Here is a 19998-nt window from a genome sequence, read left to right as displayed (position 1 = left end):
GAATGACTCTGGGCTTACTTGAAATTACCCAATACGATATCTTTCTAAGCCTGTTCTCAGAGAGTTCTTTGTAAGGCGAACATGAGCCCAAGGCTTCTTTGTTTGGGCCTGGGCAGGTCCATTTGGGACTGTCTCTGTGCCAGAATTAGAAAGTTAGGAATGCTTACACAGTCTTTGGGGTTCCTCCAATTCTGCAATTCTGACAAGTAAAGATAAGGGAAGGAGGCTTCTTTGTTCTCTCATTCCTAACTCACTTTTTCTGAGGCTGGAACAACCAATGCAGATGGATTTGATTTTTCTCCATTTCTTACAAGGATTTGCTCAGTTGTGGCTCCTGGAATCTACCTAAGTCTGAGGTCTTGTCCTTGGGTGAGAAATCTGGGAAACCTTCTGCTCTGGGGAGGAAATGGGGGATGTAGATTAACCAAACCAAACCAAAGGACCAATTTATAAAGTGACAATTAGTATAATAAATAATAAATGCACCAAGCCCTTACCACTCCTGACCCCAAACTTCTCTCTATAGGCCCCTGTGGAAAGCAGATGGTCCTTAGTGTGCAATTTTTGTGTGTGACACAGGGTTTCACATTATTGCTCAGCTGGCCTTGAACTCCTGAGCTCAAGGGATCCTCCTGTCTCGGCCTGCTGAATAGCTGGAACTAAAGGCAGGTGCCATCACACACACTATTTTTTGGGGGGGTGGGTGGGTGGGTGGGTAGTGGGGATTGAACATAGGGCTTCCAGCATGCTAGGCAAGGCTTTACCATTGAGCTGCACCATATATATATATTCCAATGAACCTTTATTTATTTATTTTAATGCGGTGCTGAGAATTGAACCCAGTGCCTCACACATGCCAGGCAAGCTCTTTACCACTGAGCCACCACCCCAGCCCCCAGATTCCAGACTTTTGAGAAAGGGTAGGGCTAACTTGCCCAGGCTGGCCTTGATCCTCTTGCTTGTAACCTCCAAAGTAGCTGAGTTTACAGGCATTTGACACTGTGCCTGGCTAGCAAGTGGCCTTTTTTTTTTTTTAATATATATATATACTTTATGACATTATTTATTTTTCATATGGTGCTGAGGATGGAACCCAGTGCCTCACCCGTTCTAGGCAAGGGCTCTACCACTGAGTTACAGGCCTAGCCCCAGCAAGTAGTCCTTTAGAAGAGTGCTCAGTAGGCCACAAATTGGAAGGACCAGACTCCTCCACTGTAGGAGGCTCTGGGGAAAAAAAGCTGATGCTGTCATCTATGTTAAAGGCACACTTCCTTCCAGGTGAGTGAGGATGATTCTAGGGTAGGGCCCTGCTCTGCCTTTGGACTTTCATGGACAGACCGCATTATCCTAGACTTCAAACGTCTTCCCTGCCCTGGCTTGTTAGTCCCTTCCAGATGGACATTGCTTCCTTAGATATGCTAATTTCTTCCCTCCCAGGGCGCTGGCCAATCCTGCCTTATGGGACTCTTTCCGATTTAGGTAGGGGTGGAGAGAGCAATCTCACTGCTCCGCCCTCTCCTGGCACAGCCCCCCGCCACGCCCCCCGCCCCCCGGATTAGGTGGGCAAAGGGTCAAAGAGTGGTCTCAAGGTGGAGATTGCACAGAGGACTCGAAGAGCGGGATCCAGGATTGCGATGCTGAGCCCTCCGGCGGGCAAGGACAGACCGGGTGTAGAGCCCACCAGGGGCGTGTACCCATGCTCACCTGCCATTGGCCAGGTGGGGCAGCCGAACACAGCCTAACTATAAATGCGGAGCTGGTGGTTGCCGAGCCAGGCCTGCGAAGGATGGTGGACAGCGTGTACCGAACCCGCTCTCTAGGGGTGGCAGCCGAAGGGATACCGGACCAGTATGCGGACGGGGAGGCGGCGCGCGTGTGGCAGCTCTACATCGGGGACACCCGCAGCCGCACCGCCGAGTACAAGGCGTGGCTGCTCGGGCTGCTACGCCAGCATGGATGCCAGCGGGTGCTCGACGTGGCTTGCGGCACGGGGTGAGCCCCAACTGGGGCTGGGGAGTGGGGACGAGGGACTGGCTGTGCCCGGACAGGTGGGCTGCCGGACCGATTGGGCACATTGGGGCGGTCCTCACCTGCCGGACTTGGGCAGGCGCAGGATGGACGCCAGGGCTGCGGCTATATGCTTCCCCCGGCAGAATGGGCACCTCAAGTGCACCAGCATGCCAAGGGGGAAGAAGGTGTGTGGGAGACCCAGGGCAAGAGAGGGTGGGCGGAGTAGTGAGGGTGCATGGCGCAGAGCAAGAACTGGGCTTTGGGGCCAGGCTAGATCCTTGATGGCCTTGGGCAGCGTTAACAGTTAACATTTGTTCAATATTTGCACGTGCCAAGCGCAGTGCCAGGAGTTGATATACCAGCTTTTCAAACCCACACAAAACCTCATGAGGTAAGTATGATAATTCTCCAGTTATTACTGGGGAAACTAGGCCCCATAGAAGGAAAAGTTCCCCAAGTAGTAGAGGGAAGATACAAACCCAGGTGATTTAGGGTCTGGTCTATGCTCCAGACCAGCATGCGACATATACTGCCTGTGGTGAGCCAGTTTCCTATCATCTACCTCATAGGATTGCCAAAAGGATTAATGCACATTTGTGAAGTGCCTAGCTCTGACAAGGTGTTTTAAAATGAAAATTACTACCCAGTGATAAAAAAAAAAAAAAAACAGATTTATTCCAGATTTGGTAGGACATGCTTGTAATCCCAGGTATTTGAGAGGCTGAGGCAGGAGGATCAAAAATTCAAGGCCAGCCCAGGCAACTTAGCAATACACTGATTCAAAAAATAAAAAGGGCTGGGGATATAGTTCAGTACTACAGAACCCCTAATTACAATCCACAGTACAGATTTCTGGGGTCATTTTAGGTCAGTGGAGAGGGTCTGGGAGAAGAGGCAGAGAAATAGACTCTGAAGAGTTGAGGGAAGTATCTTGCGCAGGGACGCCTTGGCATCCTAGACTCTCCTGTTTTTCTCGGCCTCCCATCCCTGGCCCTGCTCAGGGTGGACTCCATCATGCTCGTGGAAGAGGGTTTCAGTGTGACGAGTGTGGACGCCAGTGACAAGATGCTGAAGTATGCACTTAAGGAGCGCTGGAACCGACGGCAGGAGCCTGCATTTGACAAGTGGGGTATGTAAACCTAGCCAGGCCTTCCTGACCGACACTCCCAGGAACACTGGTCTCTCTTCCCTGAGCTCCTTTACATGGGGTGGTTTGGGGTATTTTGTTTTCCTCAGGAGATAACAATGTTACTGTCATTTTCCTAAAGATAGGCTTAAGTATCAGAATGAGCTACTGGGGTCAAGAGCTAGTTTGTTTCTGGTGCTGGGGTTGAACCCAGGGACTTGGGCATGTTATGCGTGAGTTCTACAAAGAGCTGTACTTGCAGTACTCCCTACCCTTTTTGAGATGGAGTCTGTTGCCCAGTCTGGTCTTCCTTGCCTCCAGCCTCCTGAGTAGATGATTCTACAGGTGTGCATCACCACACCTAGCTCTGAAAGGCTAGTTTTAACTACTTATAGCATCTTGTCCCTCTTCCCAAATAAGAATACATAAGCAGAGAGCCCCTGTCCCCCAAAATGGCTCTCTCCTCTCTTCTTACTCTCCATGTTCCTCTAACTGGATGGGGACTCTGTGTTTTGAAGAAGAAAGTGATGGAGAATTGCACTTGGCGGAGGTGGACAGTGCAGGTACCATGATGCCACTCTAATTCCTTCCCCTTCTTGGCCCCCAGTCATTGAAGAAGCCAACTGGATGACTCTGGATAAAGACGTGCCCCGACCAGCAGGAGGTGGCTTCGATGCAGTCATCTGTCTTGGAAACAGTTTTGCCCATTTGCCAGACTGCAAAGGTGAGAGGTGTGATCTTGGGCACGTCACTTGCCTCGAGCTCTACCCCTTTCCACAGACTCCTGGGTGCCTGCTCCCGACAAAGATGACTTTGCCTTTTGGCCCCTCTGCCTTGGCATGGCATCTGGGAGGGGAGAAATAGGAGGGAGAATGGTGCTAGGGGCCCTGTCCAGATGGAGCCTCTCTGCCCTTGCTGGAGTCCAGGTGACCAGAGTGAGCATCGGCAGGCACTGAAGAACATTGCAAGCATGGTGCGGTCAGGGGGCCTGCTAGTCATTGATCATCGCAACTATGACCACATCCTGAGCACAGGTTGTGCACCCCCAGGGAAGAACATCTACTACAAGGTGTGGTCCACCAGGGAAGGGCAGGCCCCAAATAGAAGGTGTGAGCTGGGGTCCTCTGGCTCCATAGTGGGTTAATATAGCTTACGCCACTGCCTATAGAGTGACTCGACCAAGGACATCACGACATCAGTGCTAACAGTGAATAACAAAGCCCACATGGTGACCCTGGACTACACAGTGCAGGTGACGGACGCTGGCCGGGATGGTTCTCCTAGCTTCAGGTACTGCTTGGCCTGGCAGGGGTGAAGTAGTAGTGGGGAAAGCTTGAGGCCACTGGTCCTCATGGTTGACGGGGGGGCCTGTTGCAGTAAATTCCGGCTCTCCTACTACCCACACTGTCTGGCGTCCTTCACGGAGTTGCTCCAAGCAGCCTTTGGGGGCAAGTGCCAACACAGCATCCTGGGTGACTTCAAGCCTTACAAGCCGGGCCAGACCTACATTCCCTGCTACTTCATCCACGTGCTCAAGAAGACAGAATGAAGGTGGTCTTGCCTCCCATGATCCCCTGCCTAGGTACTCCAGCTCTGGGAAGGTAGGGATCCATGGCCCCATACCAAGGCCAACTCTAGTACAGAGACACTGTAGTTGAGGTTCATGGATGTGGGTTCAGGCAAAAAAAAAAAGAATAAACAATACAATTTTTGCCTTTTAATTCCCTAAGCCTTGTGTTTATGTCTAAAGGAACAGGACCCCAGAGTGCCTGTGCCCACTTCCCTAGGCTCACTCCTCCCAAAACCTTGCTCTTCCCCACTCCAACTTTTCACAACACCAGAAGAGGTCAGCATGTACTTTATTTTCTGCCATAAATGACTTCAGGGCCAATCCCCAGATAGATAGTCCCTGGCCCTCCTCAGCAGGTGGGCCCATCTTAAAGCTGGCCTGGAAGGAGGGGCAAGGAGGAGACATTGGGGTAAGGCCACACTGCACCCAGGGTGTCTCCTGGAGGGAGGCAGCCTTCAGGGGTTAAGCATAGTCTGAAGAGGAACCCTTTCGTCTCAGGTCTCTCTGAGAGGCCATCTAGGTACCTTTTGCCAGTATGGGCAGTCCCAGGCTGCAGGCAGCTCCTAGCAGGCAGCAAACTTGTGCTGGATGTGCTTGTAGCGGAGCAGCTCCTGCTCACTGACTGAGGGTTGCAGGCGGGTGGCAGCCTGTAGCAGGTCATCCATGGTAAGCAGCAGTGCTGAGCTCGCCAATTCCAGCCCTAAGAGGTGACAAAGGGAAGTAAGGCAGCTTCCCACTGCAGAACAGAGGCTGTGTTCTATACCTCAGCAGAGAGACCTGTGGGAGGTACCTTCCTGCTCAGAGTCCCCCAGATGTCCCTTCTCTAAAATCCCAGAATGACTTGTCTCTGCTAGCATTCTGGTTGACCCCCCAGGTTGTTATGTGGCTCACCTTCCTCCAGGTTGTGAACCTTGCGTTTGAGTGCAGTTGTCATGGCATCAGAGCAAAGAGAATAGAGGTCTGCCCCCGTCAGTTGGGGAGGGCAGCAATCCAGCACATTCATCAGGCTCACGGAGGGCTCTAGCTTGAACCTGTGTGGGTACACCAGAAACATTATAAATGGTGCCACTTCCTTCCTTGAAAGCCACTGCTGACCAGCTTATCTTGCGCATTACATGCATCCCCTAACTGCCCAAACCCTTTGGGAGTTTTTCTCAAATAGTATGTACTTGCGTGTGATGGCACTTAGGACACGAAGCTGGGAGGCCCGATCCTCATTTGCCCCCACAAACACCAGCTTGTCAAATCTTTAGGGAGACAAGTGGGTAAAAGTGTCAGGGAGGTCAGCCAGGAGGGATGAAGGAAGTACAGAATTGAATGGAAGGACAATTCCAATAGGCCTGGTGAAGGTCAGAGCAAGGGTGCCCACCTGCCAGGCCGTAGAAGGGCAGGGTCCAAGAGGTCTGGTCGGTTGGTGGCACCAATCACAAACACATCCCGAGTGCTATGAAGTCCATCCAGCTCAGCCAGTAGCTGAGACACCACCCTGTAGAGGAGGAAGCAAAGGCAGAGAGTCCTTGGTCCAGATCAGACTCTGCCCCTGCCTGTTGCGCTGCTTCTTACAGTCTGCCTCAACAGGGCCCTCTGCTCAGCTCTGTCCTGAATACCCTTCCATGTAAGCCCCCATTCTCTTCAATGTTCCACACCCAACTCCACGACTCCTTTTAGCTTCCATTATATTATCTCAGAACTGAAAGGGCAGGCCAGATATGGTGGCACATGCCTGTAATTCCAGCAACTTGGGAGGCTGAGGCAGGAGGATCACAAGTTCGAGACCAGTCTTATTAATTCAGCAAGACTGTCTCAAAATAAAAAGGCCTAGCAATATAGTTCAGTAAGGCACCCCTGGGTACAAACAAACAAGCAAAAAAAAAAAAAAAAAAAAACCCTCAAAAGGTAAGAACTTCTGTCTTGGGGCTCTGAAGACTGCTACAACCTGTCTCACATCCCTCATACTTTGGGCCTCCACCTGTCCATCACTCCTCCAGAGTCTCCACTTCGCCCCCGGCTGGGGGCCAAGGAATCCAGTTCATCAAAGAAAATGATACATGGAGCAGCAGCCCTGGCCCTGGAAAAGACTGAGAGAGGAGCTCACAGAAAGGGGAGTGGACCTCAGGAGGACTTGATCAGGGAAGATGGGGAGGGATCTAGGGTCTGATAATTCAGCTGTGGCACTGAAGATACTAGGTCCACCTGGGCAGGAACCCAACTTGTGGAAAGGAAGACTAGGAATGACCAGGATTAGCCTAAGGAGGGGAGTGGCACAGGAGCCATTAGGGTTTAGGAAGGACCAGAAGCTCTACCTCTCATCCGGCTCACCTTCTCGTACATTTTCCTCACTTTGGCCCACGTACATGTTGATGAGTTCTGGCCCCTTCACACTGAACCAGAGGATGTGAGAAGGTGAAACAGGTCCCAGTTTGGCCTCTCAGGTATCCCCTTCTGCTCCCCAACCCACTGCAGCACCTCACCCAACTGCCATCCCTTCCAGGCCCCTTGCCCACCTGAGGAAGGTAAGGCTGCATTCAGTGGCTACTGCCTTGGCAAGGAGGGTCTTGCCTGTGCCAGGGGGCCCGTGGAGCAGGAGGCCCGAGCGTCTTAGGCCCAGGCTCAGGAGCTCAGGGTGCTCTAGAGGGAGCTGGATGGTCTCCAGAATCTCCTTTTTCACCTCCTGTAGCCCGCCCACATCATACCAGGACACTGAGGGAATCTAAGACATAGAAAGCAGGCTGTTGGGGATGTCCAAGTGGAGGAAGCACCTTCCCCACCTCTGAGGAGCTGGAGACTCCACCTTGGGTGCTCCAACGGCCTGGGAATGAGCTGTCTGAAGTTGCTCCAGTGCCTGCCCAAAGTCCTCAGCCAGAAGGGGGAAGCCAGCAGCGCACAGCTCCCCCTCATCCTCCTCGCTCCAGCTGCCTGCCACACTGCAAAGAGACACACAAGAGGCCTCTGGAGGGCTGCACTTAAGGCTTCATCCCTGTCAGTTCCCATGTCCTTCTTTTCTCACCAGCCCCTCCCCTTAAATTTCCTCTTCCTGTCTTCTCCCTCCTGTGCTCCACTCCCCTTACCCTGAATTCTTGATCCTGGTGCAGGCTGCTCGGCTGCTGTGAGTCAGAAGGGCATAGAGATCTCCTACCACAAAGCCCTAAGGAATCACGGGAAAGGACACATGAGCAGGGCAAGTAGGCAGGAACCTTTGCGGGGCTGGTCCCCCAGCTGGAGCCAAGGCCTTGGGGTTCGTACACTAATGCACAGGGCATCGGGGCTGAGTTCCTGTGACAAAGGTCTTATAACCTCCCCCATGTAATCTATGTTGATACTCACTGCACACCGCCGTGCTAGCTGGGCCAGGTTCACCTCTTGGCCCAGGGGCAGGTGGGTGGTGAGGGCCTGCAGGATGCTGAGCCGTTGCCCTTCTGAGAGCACAGGCACCTCTAGCTCATGAGGAAATGCTGTCTGCACATCAGCAGGCAGGTCCTGGGCCCGGCTTGTGGTGGCCACAACCATCAGGGGAGGGCAACTGCAGACGGGAGTGGGCACTGAGGGTGACAATGTGCCTGGCAGCTCCTGGGTACTGCCTTGTCCTAAGACTGGTGCAGAAGTCCAGGGAAAGTGGGGTGGGTGCTGGAATGGGGTATGAAGATGAGTATCACCCAAGTGTTCCTGGATGGGGATCTACAGAAACAGCCTGAGAGGACTTGTGCTTCTTCCTCACAAGGGGAGCTCACAGAGGGGAGAGGCTGTATTTTCGCTTCGGCCTAGTGTCCCCCTCCAATACGAAACCACACTCTTCCCCCTGAACACTCCAAAGACCCTTAGCTTAGGGTAGCCAAATGGGCAGATTGCGGGAAGCCACAGGAGGGTGAGAAAAGACTGAAAGGCTAAAGAGAATTAAGAGGACAGGGGCCTCAGCTCTACAGCAGATCCTGCTCTGCATAAATACCTGCTTAGGGGGTCCTCATTGAGGAGGAGGTGACGCAGTGTGGCCACCACACGGGCATCCTCACCCAGCCCATCACGGTCCCGGCCCAGAAGATCCACAGCTGTCAGCATTAGCACTACAGGCCGGCAGCGGCGTGCCCGGGAGAAGGTGGCCTGAAGTTTTGCCTCCACAGCCCCACTGCTGTCTGCACAGAGGCTGGAGCAGGGCACCTAGGAAAGGGGTGTCAATGGTCTATGAGCAAGGGCAGGCATGACTGAGACAGGGAGGTGGGGAAAGGAGAAACTAGAGGACGCAGGTCATCTTTACTTGGGAGGGCAGGGATGGGCAAAGGAGGGTTCAAATTCTACTATTTCTCCCCTCTCGCCCAACCCTTTGTACTGAACATTAAACCCAAGGAGCTCTACCACTGAGCTACATTCCCAGCCTTCTTTATTTGGAGACAGGGTTGCTGAGGCTGGCTTCAAGAACTTGTGATCCTCCTACCTCAGCCTCCCTAGATGTGACACCCAATCCGACATGGCAGACGTTTCTTTGTATGGCTATACTAGGTTAAAGTCTCGCATTTTCTCCCTTTTAGGGAGTTGGAGGTTGACCCCATGATCTCAGGCATACTGGAGTAGCACCCCACCACTTTACTACATCCCTAGTCCAAGGTTTACTTTTTAACCCAACCCATTCTGTGGACTGTCCACCATAATCTTGAAAACACTTCCTACTTTTTTTTTTAATATATATATTTTTTAGTTGTAGATGGACACAATACCTTTATTTAATTAATTTATTTTTATGTGGTGCTGAAGATCAAATCCAATATCTCACATGTGCTAGGCAAGCACTCTACCACCGAGCTACAACTCCAGCTCAAACACTGCTTTCTTGAAAGGACTCTCAGGAGATGAATATTGTGGGAATATGCTGTGGCCACTAGGCAAAGTTGTTAGAGCCAATGGTCAACAGAGGAAGACAAGAGGAAGAGGGAGACAGACTCTGGTCTGGGGAGAGGAAGCAGTTAGGGTTCACCTTCAGAAAGTGGAGCCCAAGGCGACTACAGGCAGCTGCAACTGCTGTGGTCTTCCCACTGCCTGGTGGGCCCCGTAGAAGGACACAGCCAGTTCCTGTCAGTAGGGATCCCCTACAACCAGAGAAGACATTAGTTTCCTCCATTCTGTTCAAATGTTAGAAGCCCCAGTAACCCAGGGACCCTTGGATCTCAAAAGCAGATATGCTATTTGTCTCTCCTTAGGTCCCTGCCTCCAGCTCTATCTCTATGATGAGGCCATATATCCCACACCATCTCTGGTGTTCTGGAAGGGGCATGGAACTTATTCAGCAGCCAAAGACTAACTCTCTTTGGTCAGCTGTGCCTTTAATAGAGTCTGGCTTATCATGTATGGTCTGAACTGAACTGAGAGGCACCAAGAAGGGATCTGGGTCTATAATCAAGACACTTGTATTAGGAGCTGTGTCCCTCAGGGCTAGAGTGGTGAAGGCCAGGATGACCACTGAGTTCCCCAAGAAGGGAACCTCAGAGACGACTGTCCCTGCTGGAGATTCTTCCTGCACAGACGACCTTGGAAGATGGAGATTATTTTAGCAAAGAACACAGAAAGGACAGGGCTGGTGGCCTGCAATTGGTGTGAAGGCTTCCACTCTGGGGAGAGCATTAGGAATCATCTGTCTTGGGCTGGGGTTGTAGCTCAGTGGTTGAGCGCTTGCCTTGCATACGGGAGGCACTGGGTTCAATTCTCAGCACCACATAAAAAAATAAGTAAAACAAAACTAGGAAGTTCAATTGATATTTCTGACAGAAAGAAAGAAAGAAAGAAAGAAGGAAAGGAAGGAAAGGAAGGAAAGGAAGGAAAGGAAGGAAAGGAAGGAAAGGAAGGAAAGGAAGGAAAGGAAGGAAAGGAAGGAAAGGAAGGAAAGGAAGGAAAGGAAGGAAAGGAAGGAAGGAAGGAAGGAAGGAAGGAAGGAAGGAATCATCTGTCTGGCTGCTGCCCCTGCAGGGATGTTCTAAGCAGGTTTTTCTCATACCCTGTGGCTGTGGCCTCACTCACCCTGGCTGAAGGCGCGGCTTCAGAGCAGTACAAAGCTCAGTCACCAAGGGCTCCAGACCCGGAGGAGACAAGCTATTCCAGAGAGTGGATTCTCCTGAAGGAAGCATTGGGACAGGGCTCAAGGTAGAACCCACCTGTGAAAGGTAGGAGGAAGTGTTAGGTTCTAAACATTCATTCTACCCCCTATACCAGGTCTACTCCCACCCCTAGGCCTCACCATGTATAAGGAGGTATGGGTGGTGTCAGCCAAGTAAGCCCTGATTGGTTCATCTGGAGCATCCCCAAATGTTTTCTTCACTTTAAAAAACATTTCCCGCCACCTGAAGGAAAGAGCCCAATGAACCCCAGACCTGGAGCCCATGTACTCCCTTTCCCAAGGACAGACAGCTTTCTCAAACATAGAGGACAAACTCAAGAGCAATATAAATAAGTGCCCTGAGATGAGGCAGGGAGTATGGGAGTAGGGGGAAAGGAAAGCAGATGGTCTTTCTTATTTCCTGGACTGGATCATACTTTTTTTTTTTTGGTACTAGAGACTGAACTCAGGGGTGCTTTACCACTAAGCCACATCCCCAGTCCTTTTGTTATATTTTAATTAGAGATAGGATCTTGCTAAGTTGCTTAGGGCCTTGCTAAGTTGCTGAGGCTGGCTTTGCCTCCTGTCTCAACCTCCTGAGACAATGGGATTATAGGTGTGCACCACCGCACCTGGCTAACCTGGCTTCTTCAAGGTCCAATCAGGGTGCAAATTCCTTTGGTCACACTATCCAACAGACGCCAAGCTTGGAAGCAAAGGGGGTGGGTGGGAGTGCCTCATGGTAGAAGGGAGTAGCATAGCAAGTTCATGTACTAGACCATAGGGAAAACTATATGCTGGGGATGAAACCCAGGCCTTTCAGCATGCTAGGGAAGAATTCTACCACTAAGCATCCCCAGTCCAGAAAACTGTATCTTACTGTAACTAGTTAAATAAGTGACAGGGGCTTCTAAAGTGTAGAACCTCAATTAAGGCAAACACCTTGAGTTGGAACGCATATTGGAAACACTGCCTAGGAAAGAGGAAGGAAGGCACTGGTGTGTGTGGGGGGTTAGGGTACCACCTTCCTTGGTTGTAAAGTAGTTAGACCACCTTGAGGAGAATGGCCAGACTCTGGAATCTATTTGGGTTGTGTTCCACCCAGAATGCTGGATGGGTGGCAATGAAACTGGCTCCCATGTGACCTGGTTCTGGGAAGTGCAACACAGGAGAAGCTGAAGAGGTGCCACTAACAGTGGAATCCCTTGCCAGGCAGGCAGCTCAGGGCCCTCTGAGGGGTTCCCTTAACAAGCCTAGTGTGGCTTGTTAATACTAATTTCTATCTGTCCTTAGGCCACCTTCCAAAACTCTGCTTGACTGGGTGCCTGCTCAGGGGGAAGACAAAAGTCCAGGAACAGAAATGGCTCACTGGTCTATCACAGAAAGTTCCAGTGCTTGTTTTCTTTTGAAAGTACAAAAGGTGGGAATTCTGTAGTTTTCCTATAGCTTATAAGCATTTGCTAGATTTAAGAGGAGAGACATAGAAAGTGACCGATAAATGCCAGTCAGCATTTCCTGCCAGGATTGAATCTGGGAAACCTCAAAGTGGTACCATGGAGCCTAAATGAAGTTACACAGGGCATTACCAGGCCCTTCATCTGGGCACACCATCCTGAAACTGGGTGCACGGAACACCGGACAGAACGAAGCATAGATATTGACCAAGGATGAACCAGGCACTCCAGATAAGGTGTTGCTTTTGACAGAGGACAGGCTGGCTGGGCCAGAGACCTTATGCCTGATGGCTCTCAGAGTTGGGTTAGTGTACCTATCAGTTGTGTTCTCCTCCTAGCACTAGAGGAAATCAGTCCAATCAATAAAGGGACTACCTGGGATACAGAGCTAGACAGCTTTCTCCCTTCACATAAGGCAGAAGCATTCTTATTTGTTGCTGGGAATTGAATCTAGGGCCTTGTACATACTACACATGTACTACTGCACTGAGTTATACCACCACTGCTTCTCAATTTTTTTTTTTTTGAAATTTTTAAATTTTATTTATTTGTATGTGGGGCTGAGAATCAAACCCAGCACCTTACACATGCTAGGCAAGCGCTCTACCACTGAGCCACAGTCCCAAGCCCCCTTCTCAAATTTTTTTTGGACATTTTTTTAAATTTATTTTTTATTTATTTTTTTACCTTCTCAATTTTTTTACCTCCCCATTTTTACATGGGACTTCAGTGGTCAGAAGCAACAGGAGAACAGAAAAGCTGGATACTTGACTTGGGCTCTTGGCTAAACTACGTTCTACCTCTAATTCTCTGAGGGTGGGCCTCTCCAGCAGCAATCCCTCTGTCCCGTTTTCTGAGATAAGATTGTGAAGCAGCATGTGCACACTCGATGGGTTAGGGCAAAAATCAAAGTCTGTGTATCCTTATGTTGAAATATGAGCAACATGACCTGAGTCCTGGCCCAAACAACACTGTTGAGAAGGAAAAGGAAGGAATCCCATCTTGGTCAAGTCATTAGCAGCCCCGCAGGCCCCCACCCTCTCCAGTCCTGGGAACTGAACTCAGGGCCTTGCCCATGCCAGGCAAGTGCTCTACCAGTCCTAGGCTGTGGTTCTTAACTTTTTTTTAATCATACACCTGTTTGGGAACCCAAAGAATTTTTTCCTCTACAAAAAAAATGTACCCAACAACAAAATATTCTTAGGCACAAATTATTACATATAATTGTGGGGGGAGAGGATTTAGAATTGCACCTAGGTTGCAAATCCCAGTTATAAAATAGGAGGAAGCTGCATACCTGGGCAGCTTCTCTGGACTTCCTTCCAGGATCTCGACTTGCCCGAACGTTGGCACACACAGAACATCCCCTTCCTGTACCACCCTGAAACACAGTCGTGGCCTTGGTCAGCTACCAGTGGAGTTATAAGCATGTGCTTGCCACATCTCCCCATGCTCACTCCCAACATACAGACTACTTCTTAGGGATCTACTGCTCACCAGAGATTACCAAATTTACCAGAGAACAAGCAGACCTAGACCAAGCTGGGGAAATGGAGGTGAGACTAGAAAGGGGGAACAGAGATAATGAGAGAGCAGGCTACTGGCTCTTCTGGAGTGCTCTTTGATCAAACAGGTTTCTTAGTTTACAATGTCCAAATTCACCTTATGATTCAGATTTCTATTGTCTGCCTTACACAATGAGAATACAATATGCCTAAAAATGGCTTCTTTCAACCAGAGGGATTACCTGGATAGGTAGAAGAGGCAAGTGATGAGGGTGAGATGCTATTTTCCTTAAAAGGGGTAGGCAGCTAACCTGGGTGTCTGAAAGTGCTGGTAAAGAGCATGGTCAAAACTTCCATTAGTGCTGTAGTGGGGAGAGGACACAATTTCGACGTGTAACTCTCTGGCAAATGGAGGCCTAGGCAGCAATGAGCAGCTTCCTTTGTCTTCGGGGGTGATGGAGCCTTCCAAGTATCTCTATTAGAGAAATAATCACCACTTTATAACTTTCTCCCAAAGAGTCAGATCCTGTCCTACTTCTTAGCAGCCACAGACTTGTCGGAGGTGGGGCCTGAGGAAGCAGAACTAAACACCTCTGTCTGTTTTCTTTACATTTTTCTTATTTTTACTCAAGCATAGATTTGGGTATACTATTTTTTGTATTTATTTTTAGATCTGGGTTTAACATTTTTTTGTGGTGCTGGGGATTGAACCCAAAGCCTTGTGCATATGAATCAAGCACTCTACCAACTGAGCTATATCCCCAGCCCCCTTAACACCTCTGTCTTCCCTAGAAGATAGAAGCCTTTCCCTCTAATGAACACCAGGAAGCTCTTTTCCTGACTCTGCATCCAAAAAATTCCCCAGTAAAGATAATCTTTCTGGCCCACATCCAGTAAAGTGACAAAGACAATTATTCCCACAAGTCCTTTGAATGATATTAGGCAACCAATGGGATTGATATTAAGTGGACTGTGGGAAAATGACATGATCTTAATAAAGTTGAAAGAATTGGTTCAGCTGAATGAGCTCCACTGTGAATACTCTAGTAGATTTTCCCCATTGAGAAGGAATCCACATCTCCCATTTATGTATATCTTCTTGTCCTGCCATCTCATAGTTTTTGTTTTTACAATATTAGGATTGAATCCAGCGCTTCGTACATGCTGGGCAAATGCTCTACACTGAGGCACATACCTCAGCCCATCCCATAGTATTAATTAGCCACTCTAGCACTGTCCAACAGAACTTTCTGCAATGATGGAAATATTTGATATCTACATGAGGTGACTGAGCATTTGAAGTATGGCTAAATAAAGAACTGAATTTTTTACTTTAGTTTTAAGTTTAAAGAACCACAAAGTGGCTAGTGTCTTCCATACTGGACAGCACCAGTCTAAAACATATGTACAGATGCTTAATTAAACGTTAAATTATATTTTTCTTTTTTTAATATTCATTTTTGGATACAATACCTTTATTTTATTTTTTTTTGATATTTATTTTTTTAGGTGTAGATGGACACAACACAATACCTTTATTTTTATGTGGTGCTGAGGATTGAACCCAGGACCTCACACGTGCGAGGCGAGTACTCTACCGCCAAGCCACAACCCCAGCCCAAAACTATATTTTTCTAAGTACAACTGTCGCCTTCTTTTTATTTATTTATTTATTGTTTTTTTAGTTGTTGATGGACCTTTATTTTATTTATTTGTATGTAGTGCTGAGAATCAAACCCAGTGCCTTATGCATGCTAAGCAAGCACGTTACCACTGAGTCACAATCCTAGTCCCTTCTTTTTATTTTTAAATATTCACTTTTTAGTTTTAGGTTGACACTATATTTTATATTTATGTGGTGCTGAGGATCAAACCCAGTGCCTCATGCGTACTAGGCAAGCACTCTACCACTGAGCCACACTCTAGCCCCTACAACTGTCTTCTTGAAGTGAAGGCAGAAACCACAAACATCAAAATCTTCTTTTCGATATATTTAATGAAATATTAAAGTTGTCAGGTTTGGGAGCAGTGGAACATGATTGTAATCCCAGTGATTTGGGAGGCTGAGGAAGGAGGATTGCAAGTTTGAGGCCAGCTTCAGCAATTTAGTGAATCTAAGCAACTTAGTGAGACACTAGTCTCAAAATAAAAATAAAAAGGTCTGGGGATGTAGCTCAGTGGTAAAGTGGCTCTGAGTTCAATCTCTAGTATCAAATTAAATTAATTAGTTATGTTAAACACTAGGCACCGGAGATTTAAAAAAAAAAAAAAGGAGTCCTTTCCTTCAAGGAATTTACAACAATAATATAATTAGAGATTAGACAGATTATGTAATCACCAAGGCAAAAGACAAATGCCTAAAAAAAAAAAAAGGTACGAAATGCTACTGGAGAAATAATGTGGTAGCGAGATTATGAAAGTCTATGAAGAGGTGGCATTGTTAGGGAGGGCTAAAAGATGTAGGAAAGGATGGCAGGATTTTAACAAAAGGAGCTAAAAAAGGAAAGAATTTGAAGTCAAGGATAAACATAAGGGCTGGGGTTATGGCTCAGTGGCAGAGTACTTGCCCTGCACATGTAAGGCACCCGGTTCCATCCTCAGCACCACATAAAAATACATAAACGAAATAAAGATTTTGTGTCCATCTATAACTAAAAAATAAAAAATTAAAAAAAGAATACACATAATCAGAAGCACTGAAACACTATCCAGTACAACACTGAATACATTGCAGCAATCCAATTAAACAGCTGATTAGACTGCGCAGATTAATATACACACCGGTCAATTGATCGTGAACTTCATTTTTCACTCGAACAACTGAAAACCCTTTCCATGCACCACTACGCTATGATATTTTGACTGAAGAGAATGGATAAACAAGGCTAAGAGACATTAACAGTTCAAGGTGGTAAAGGGCGGGGAAAATAAATACAACTCTAGACTTCAATTCAGTTAAGAAAGAAAAAAAAGGATAAGGAAACACTCCTCACCTGAATCTTGAGCTCTCCCACGTCCATGGGGTCACAGCCGAGATTAAAAGCCAGAGTGGCAGGCACGAGGGCCGTTCGGTCAGCGAGCGGCTCTGCCAGCTGCCCGGAGCTGGGTCCCAGTCTCTCAGACAGGTTCCAGGGAGGCTGCAGGACCTGCACCGTGGCTAAGTGCGGCCGAGAAGTGTTCGATAACTCTCCGGCCCGGGTTACCCACACCCACTCGCCCTGGAAGAGGCTGAGACCACGGAGACAGCTCCGGCTCACCCCCAGTGCATCTCCAGTCCCTCCCAGAACTCCTCGGAGTTGCCGGACTGTGCCGGAAACAGCGAAGGAGGACACCACCGGCGGGGGCGGGGGCCGGCTATTATCCCCAGTCCCTGGGCACAGTCTGTTCCGCCCGCGGAGCTCAGTTACAGCCAGCCGCGTCCCCGGGCCCAGCAGTCCTTGCAACGCCGGCCGCGTCTCCAACACCCGGGGCCCCGGCACCGGCAGGGTCTCTCCACGCCTCACTAGCAGAGGACCGACTCGTGGTCCGAGCCCAGGCCCCGGTGAGGTGCCAAGCAGCGCCCAGCCCAGGGCCGGGGGCCGTCGCACAGGCCGCGCCCGCACCTGTGCCCCGGGGCCCAGTGCTAGGAGCCGCAACAGTGCGCGGCTAACCAGCAGCTGCGGGGGCCCAGGACCTTGCTCCTCAGTCTCAGCACCTGGCCGTTCCAGGGCAGCCACTAACAGAGCCGGCCCTGCTGGACTCTCTCCTGCAGGCCGAAGGGCCAGAACCAGGCCCAGCCCCGCCGCAGGCCATGGGCCCCCGGGCGGCAGCAGTACTACCAAAGGGGATGTCTCGGTCGGGAAGGGTTCCAGGACGCGCAAGACAGCCAGCACCATGGTGATTAGAGATCGACCAGGAGAACCAAGTAGTACGGCTTCCGGAGCTTGCGAACCGGAAGACTAGGCGACGTAAGTGCTGCTTCCGCTTCGGTTAAAGGCCGTGTGAGGAAAATGGGAGGGGCGTCAGGTGCCCGGAGCAAGCTCTGAGAGGTTGCTCTGCTCCAGAAGATCCAGACCATCCCTCGATGGCAGTAACCAGAATCACCCTGTGCGCATGCGCCCTGTGAACCAGTGTTTACCAGGATTTGCCTTTGCCTTGGAGGGGAGTACCCTCCTCTCAACTATTATGTCCCTTAGCATATTCTAAATAGTTTACTGACTGATCAGTGAGCGGCCTGGGACTGACTAGTGCTGGGAGTTGTAGATGGAATGTTTCAAAAGAGACCACTCCTCTGTAGGAATTATTACACTTTGCTCTATGCAGCTATAGGCATTGAAGTTTGAGGGTTGTAGAGAATATTGTTGGAGGGAGTGGTAAGATTATAAAACTGTCTCAGACATGCTTATAGGTACGTAGTGACTGCTGGCTGAATTACTATATGTGATTCATGTAGCCCTGGAGTGCTTGGTGCCTCCACACCTGTTCCAACACATCCTACACAAAACCCACATTCCAGCACTTCTTGTCCTGTTCATTGTCCTGTCTTTCTATTCCCACCAAACTTGAAGACAAAGCAGCTTCCCTCTTCCTTCAAACCTAGTTGCTCCCCCGCACTAATTCTTGGAGACCCTTTGCTATTTCTATCCTGGAGAAGGGCAGGCAGCAGAACTGGGTGAAGGGAGGGGTTTGAGGCTCCTGTCACCACTACTGAGTCAAGAGCCTACTTTCTACTTGTGCTGTTAGAGTCCATCCTTATCCTCATTCGTACAGTGGTAGGCCACATTTCCAATATATTATCATTTATAATCAATGGATTAGATGGTGGCGGTCTCTTTTCTCTGAACATTGTGATCTCTTTTAGCTAGTGCCCAGCTTTCTCCTTGAGACTACATCTTGAGGTAGTCTATTTTGAGTAGCATGTATTTCTGAAAACCTAAAAGTCAAATACTTGAAATTGCCCATTCCTACTTTTTTGTTGTTGTTTTTCAGGATTGAACTAGGGCACTTTGCCACTGAGCTACATCCCCAGCCCTTTTTATTTTTTTATTTTGAGACAGGGTCCTGCTAAATTACCCAAGCTGGCCTTGAACTTGTGATCCTCCTGCTTTAGCCTCCAGAGTCACTGGGATTACAGGCATGTGCCACCATGCCCCACAATTCCTACATTTCTTTTAAATATTTTTTTTTAGTTGTAGTTGGACATGATATCTTTATTTTATTTTTATGTGGTGCTGAGGATCGAACCCAGGGCCTCCCACATGCTAGGTGAGTGTTGCACTGCTGAGCCACAATCCCAGCCCCCACAATTCCTACATTTTATTTATCTATTTATTTATTTATTAATATTTATTTTTTAGTTTTTTAGGTGGACACAATATCTTTATTTTATTTTTATGTGGTGTTGAGAATCGAACTCAGGGCCTCACGCATGCTAGGCAAGCGTGCTAACACTTGAGCCACATCCCCAGCCCCAATTCCTATATTTTAAAAACAGCATACAAGAAGTTGCTAGGGGGCTGGGGATGTGGCTCAAGCGGTAGCGCGCTCGCCTGGCATGCGTGCGGCCCGGGTTCGATCCTCAGCACCACATACCAACAAAGATGTTGTGTCCGCCAAGAACTAAAATAAATAAATATTAAAAAAAAAAAAGAAGGTGCTAGGAATCTGGATTCCCATAGATAAAAGTTCCCATTTGGTAGTCCTAGTCCTACTATCTGTGGCTCTGTCCCCTGCCTCCCAGAGGGATCAAAGACTGGGTAATGGATTGTGCCTGTAGAAGATATGTCTGTTTTGTAGAGTAGAACGTAAGCTCTAGTCCTCAGGACTATGGTGTTCCTTGAGGCCTTGGGCATGGACAAATACATCTGGTATCTTGTCTATATCAGCACTTATACAGACAACAAATGCCCATCCATTAATAAACATATTCTCACCCAGGCTTTTCCCCAACAAATGACTGAAATGAAATGGAAACTTTGTGTTGCCTTGAAATCATTACTTATTAAAGTCAAATACTATTTCTGTAAGCTAGCTAGGATCCTACATTTGTTGTCTTCACTTCTTTAATTTTTGTTCACACTTCAACCTATTATAAACTTCTTTCTATGACTCTAAAACTTCCTTGGCAAAGATCACCAGTAACCTCCTAACTGCAGGATCAAGTTGTTGCTGTTCAATTTTTATCTTACTCAGTCTTCCTCTGACCAATCCTCTTTTACTTCCCTTTCCATTATGACACCAGTTTTCTTCCTATGTCTTTGACCACTTCTGGAAGCCAT

At 48.8% G+C, this 19998-nt stretch overlaps 2 protein-coding genes across 6 annotated transcripts; one reads left to right on the top strand and one right to left on the bottom strand.

Annotated features, from left to right (window-relative positions):
* Nucleotides 1–1607: 1607 nt before the first annotated feature.
* Gnmt (glycine N-methyltransferase) lies at nt 1608–4830 on the top strand. The gene is made up of 6 exons (XM_026383372.2): nt 1608–1992; nt 3012–3139; nt 3744–3860; nt 4063–4205; nt 4305–4426; nt 4514–4830. The coding sequence occupies exons 1-6, from the start codon at nt 1697–1699 to the stop codon at nt 4683–4685; spliced, it is 978 nt and encodes a 325-aa protein (XP_026239157.1). The 5' UTR covers nt 1608–1696; the 3' UTR covers nt 4686–4830.
* On the bottom strand, nt 3043–17682 carry Pex6 (peroxisomal biogenesis factor 6). 5 transcript variants are annotated; one of them, XM_026383370.2, is made up of 18 exons: nt 16735–17682; nt 14053–14216; nt 13534–13617; nt 10924–11026; nt 10707–10840; nt 9670–9781; nt 8650–8858; nt 8031–8226; nt 7775–7851; nt 7498–7630; nt 7211–7416; nt 7026–7087; nt 6676–6784; nt 6076–6192; nt 5876–5953; nt 5598–5737; nt 5231–5406; nt 3043–3121 (listed from the first exon to the last, which is right to left on the bottom strand). In XM_026383370.2, the coding sequence occupies exons 1-17, from the start codon at nt 17614–17616 to the stop codon at nt 5270–5272; spliced, it is 2943 nt and encodes a 980-aa protein (XP_026239155.2). In that variant the 5' UTR covers nt 17617–17682; the 3' UTR covers nt 3043–3121; nt 5231–5269. The 5 variants fall into 5 exon arrangements, with proteins under 5 accessions (XP_026239155.2, XP_026239154.2, XP_026239153.2 ...); XM_026383369.2 differs by lacking the exon at nt 3043–3121 and adding an exon at nt 3901–3982; XM_026383368.2 differs by lacking the exon at nt 3043–3121 and adding an exon at nt 4980–5084.
* Between the last annotated feature and the right edge of the window lie 2316 nt (nt 17683–19998).

The sequence above is a fragment of the Urocitellus parryii genome, chromosome 8 (assembly GCF_045843805.1).
Source record: "Urocitellus parryii isolate mUroPar1 chromosome 8, mUroPar1.hap1, whole genome shotgun sequence".
Taxonomy (NCBI): domain Eukaryota; kingdom Metazoa; phylum Chordata; class Mammalia; order Rodentia; family Sciuridae; genus Urocitellus; species Urocitellus parryii.
Note: the sequence above shows the minus strand (reverse complement) of the source record. Positions and strands in the feature narration are given on the sequence as shown.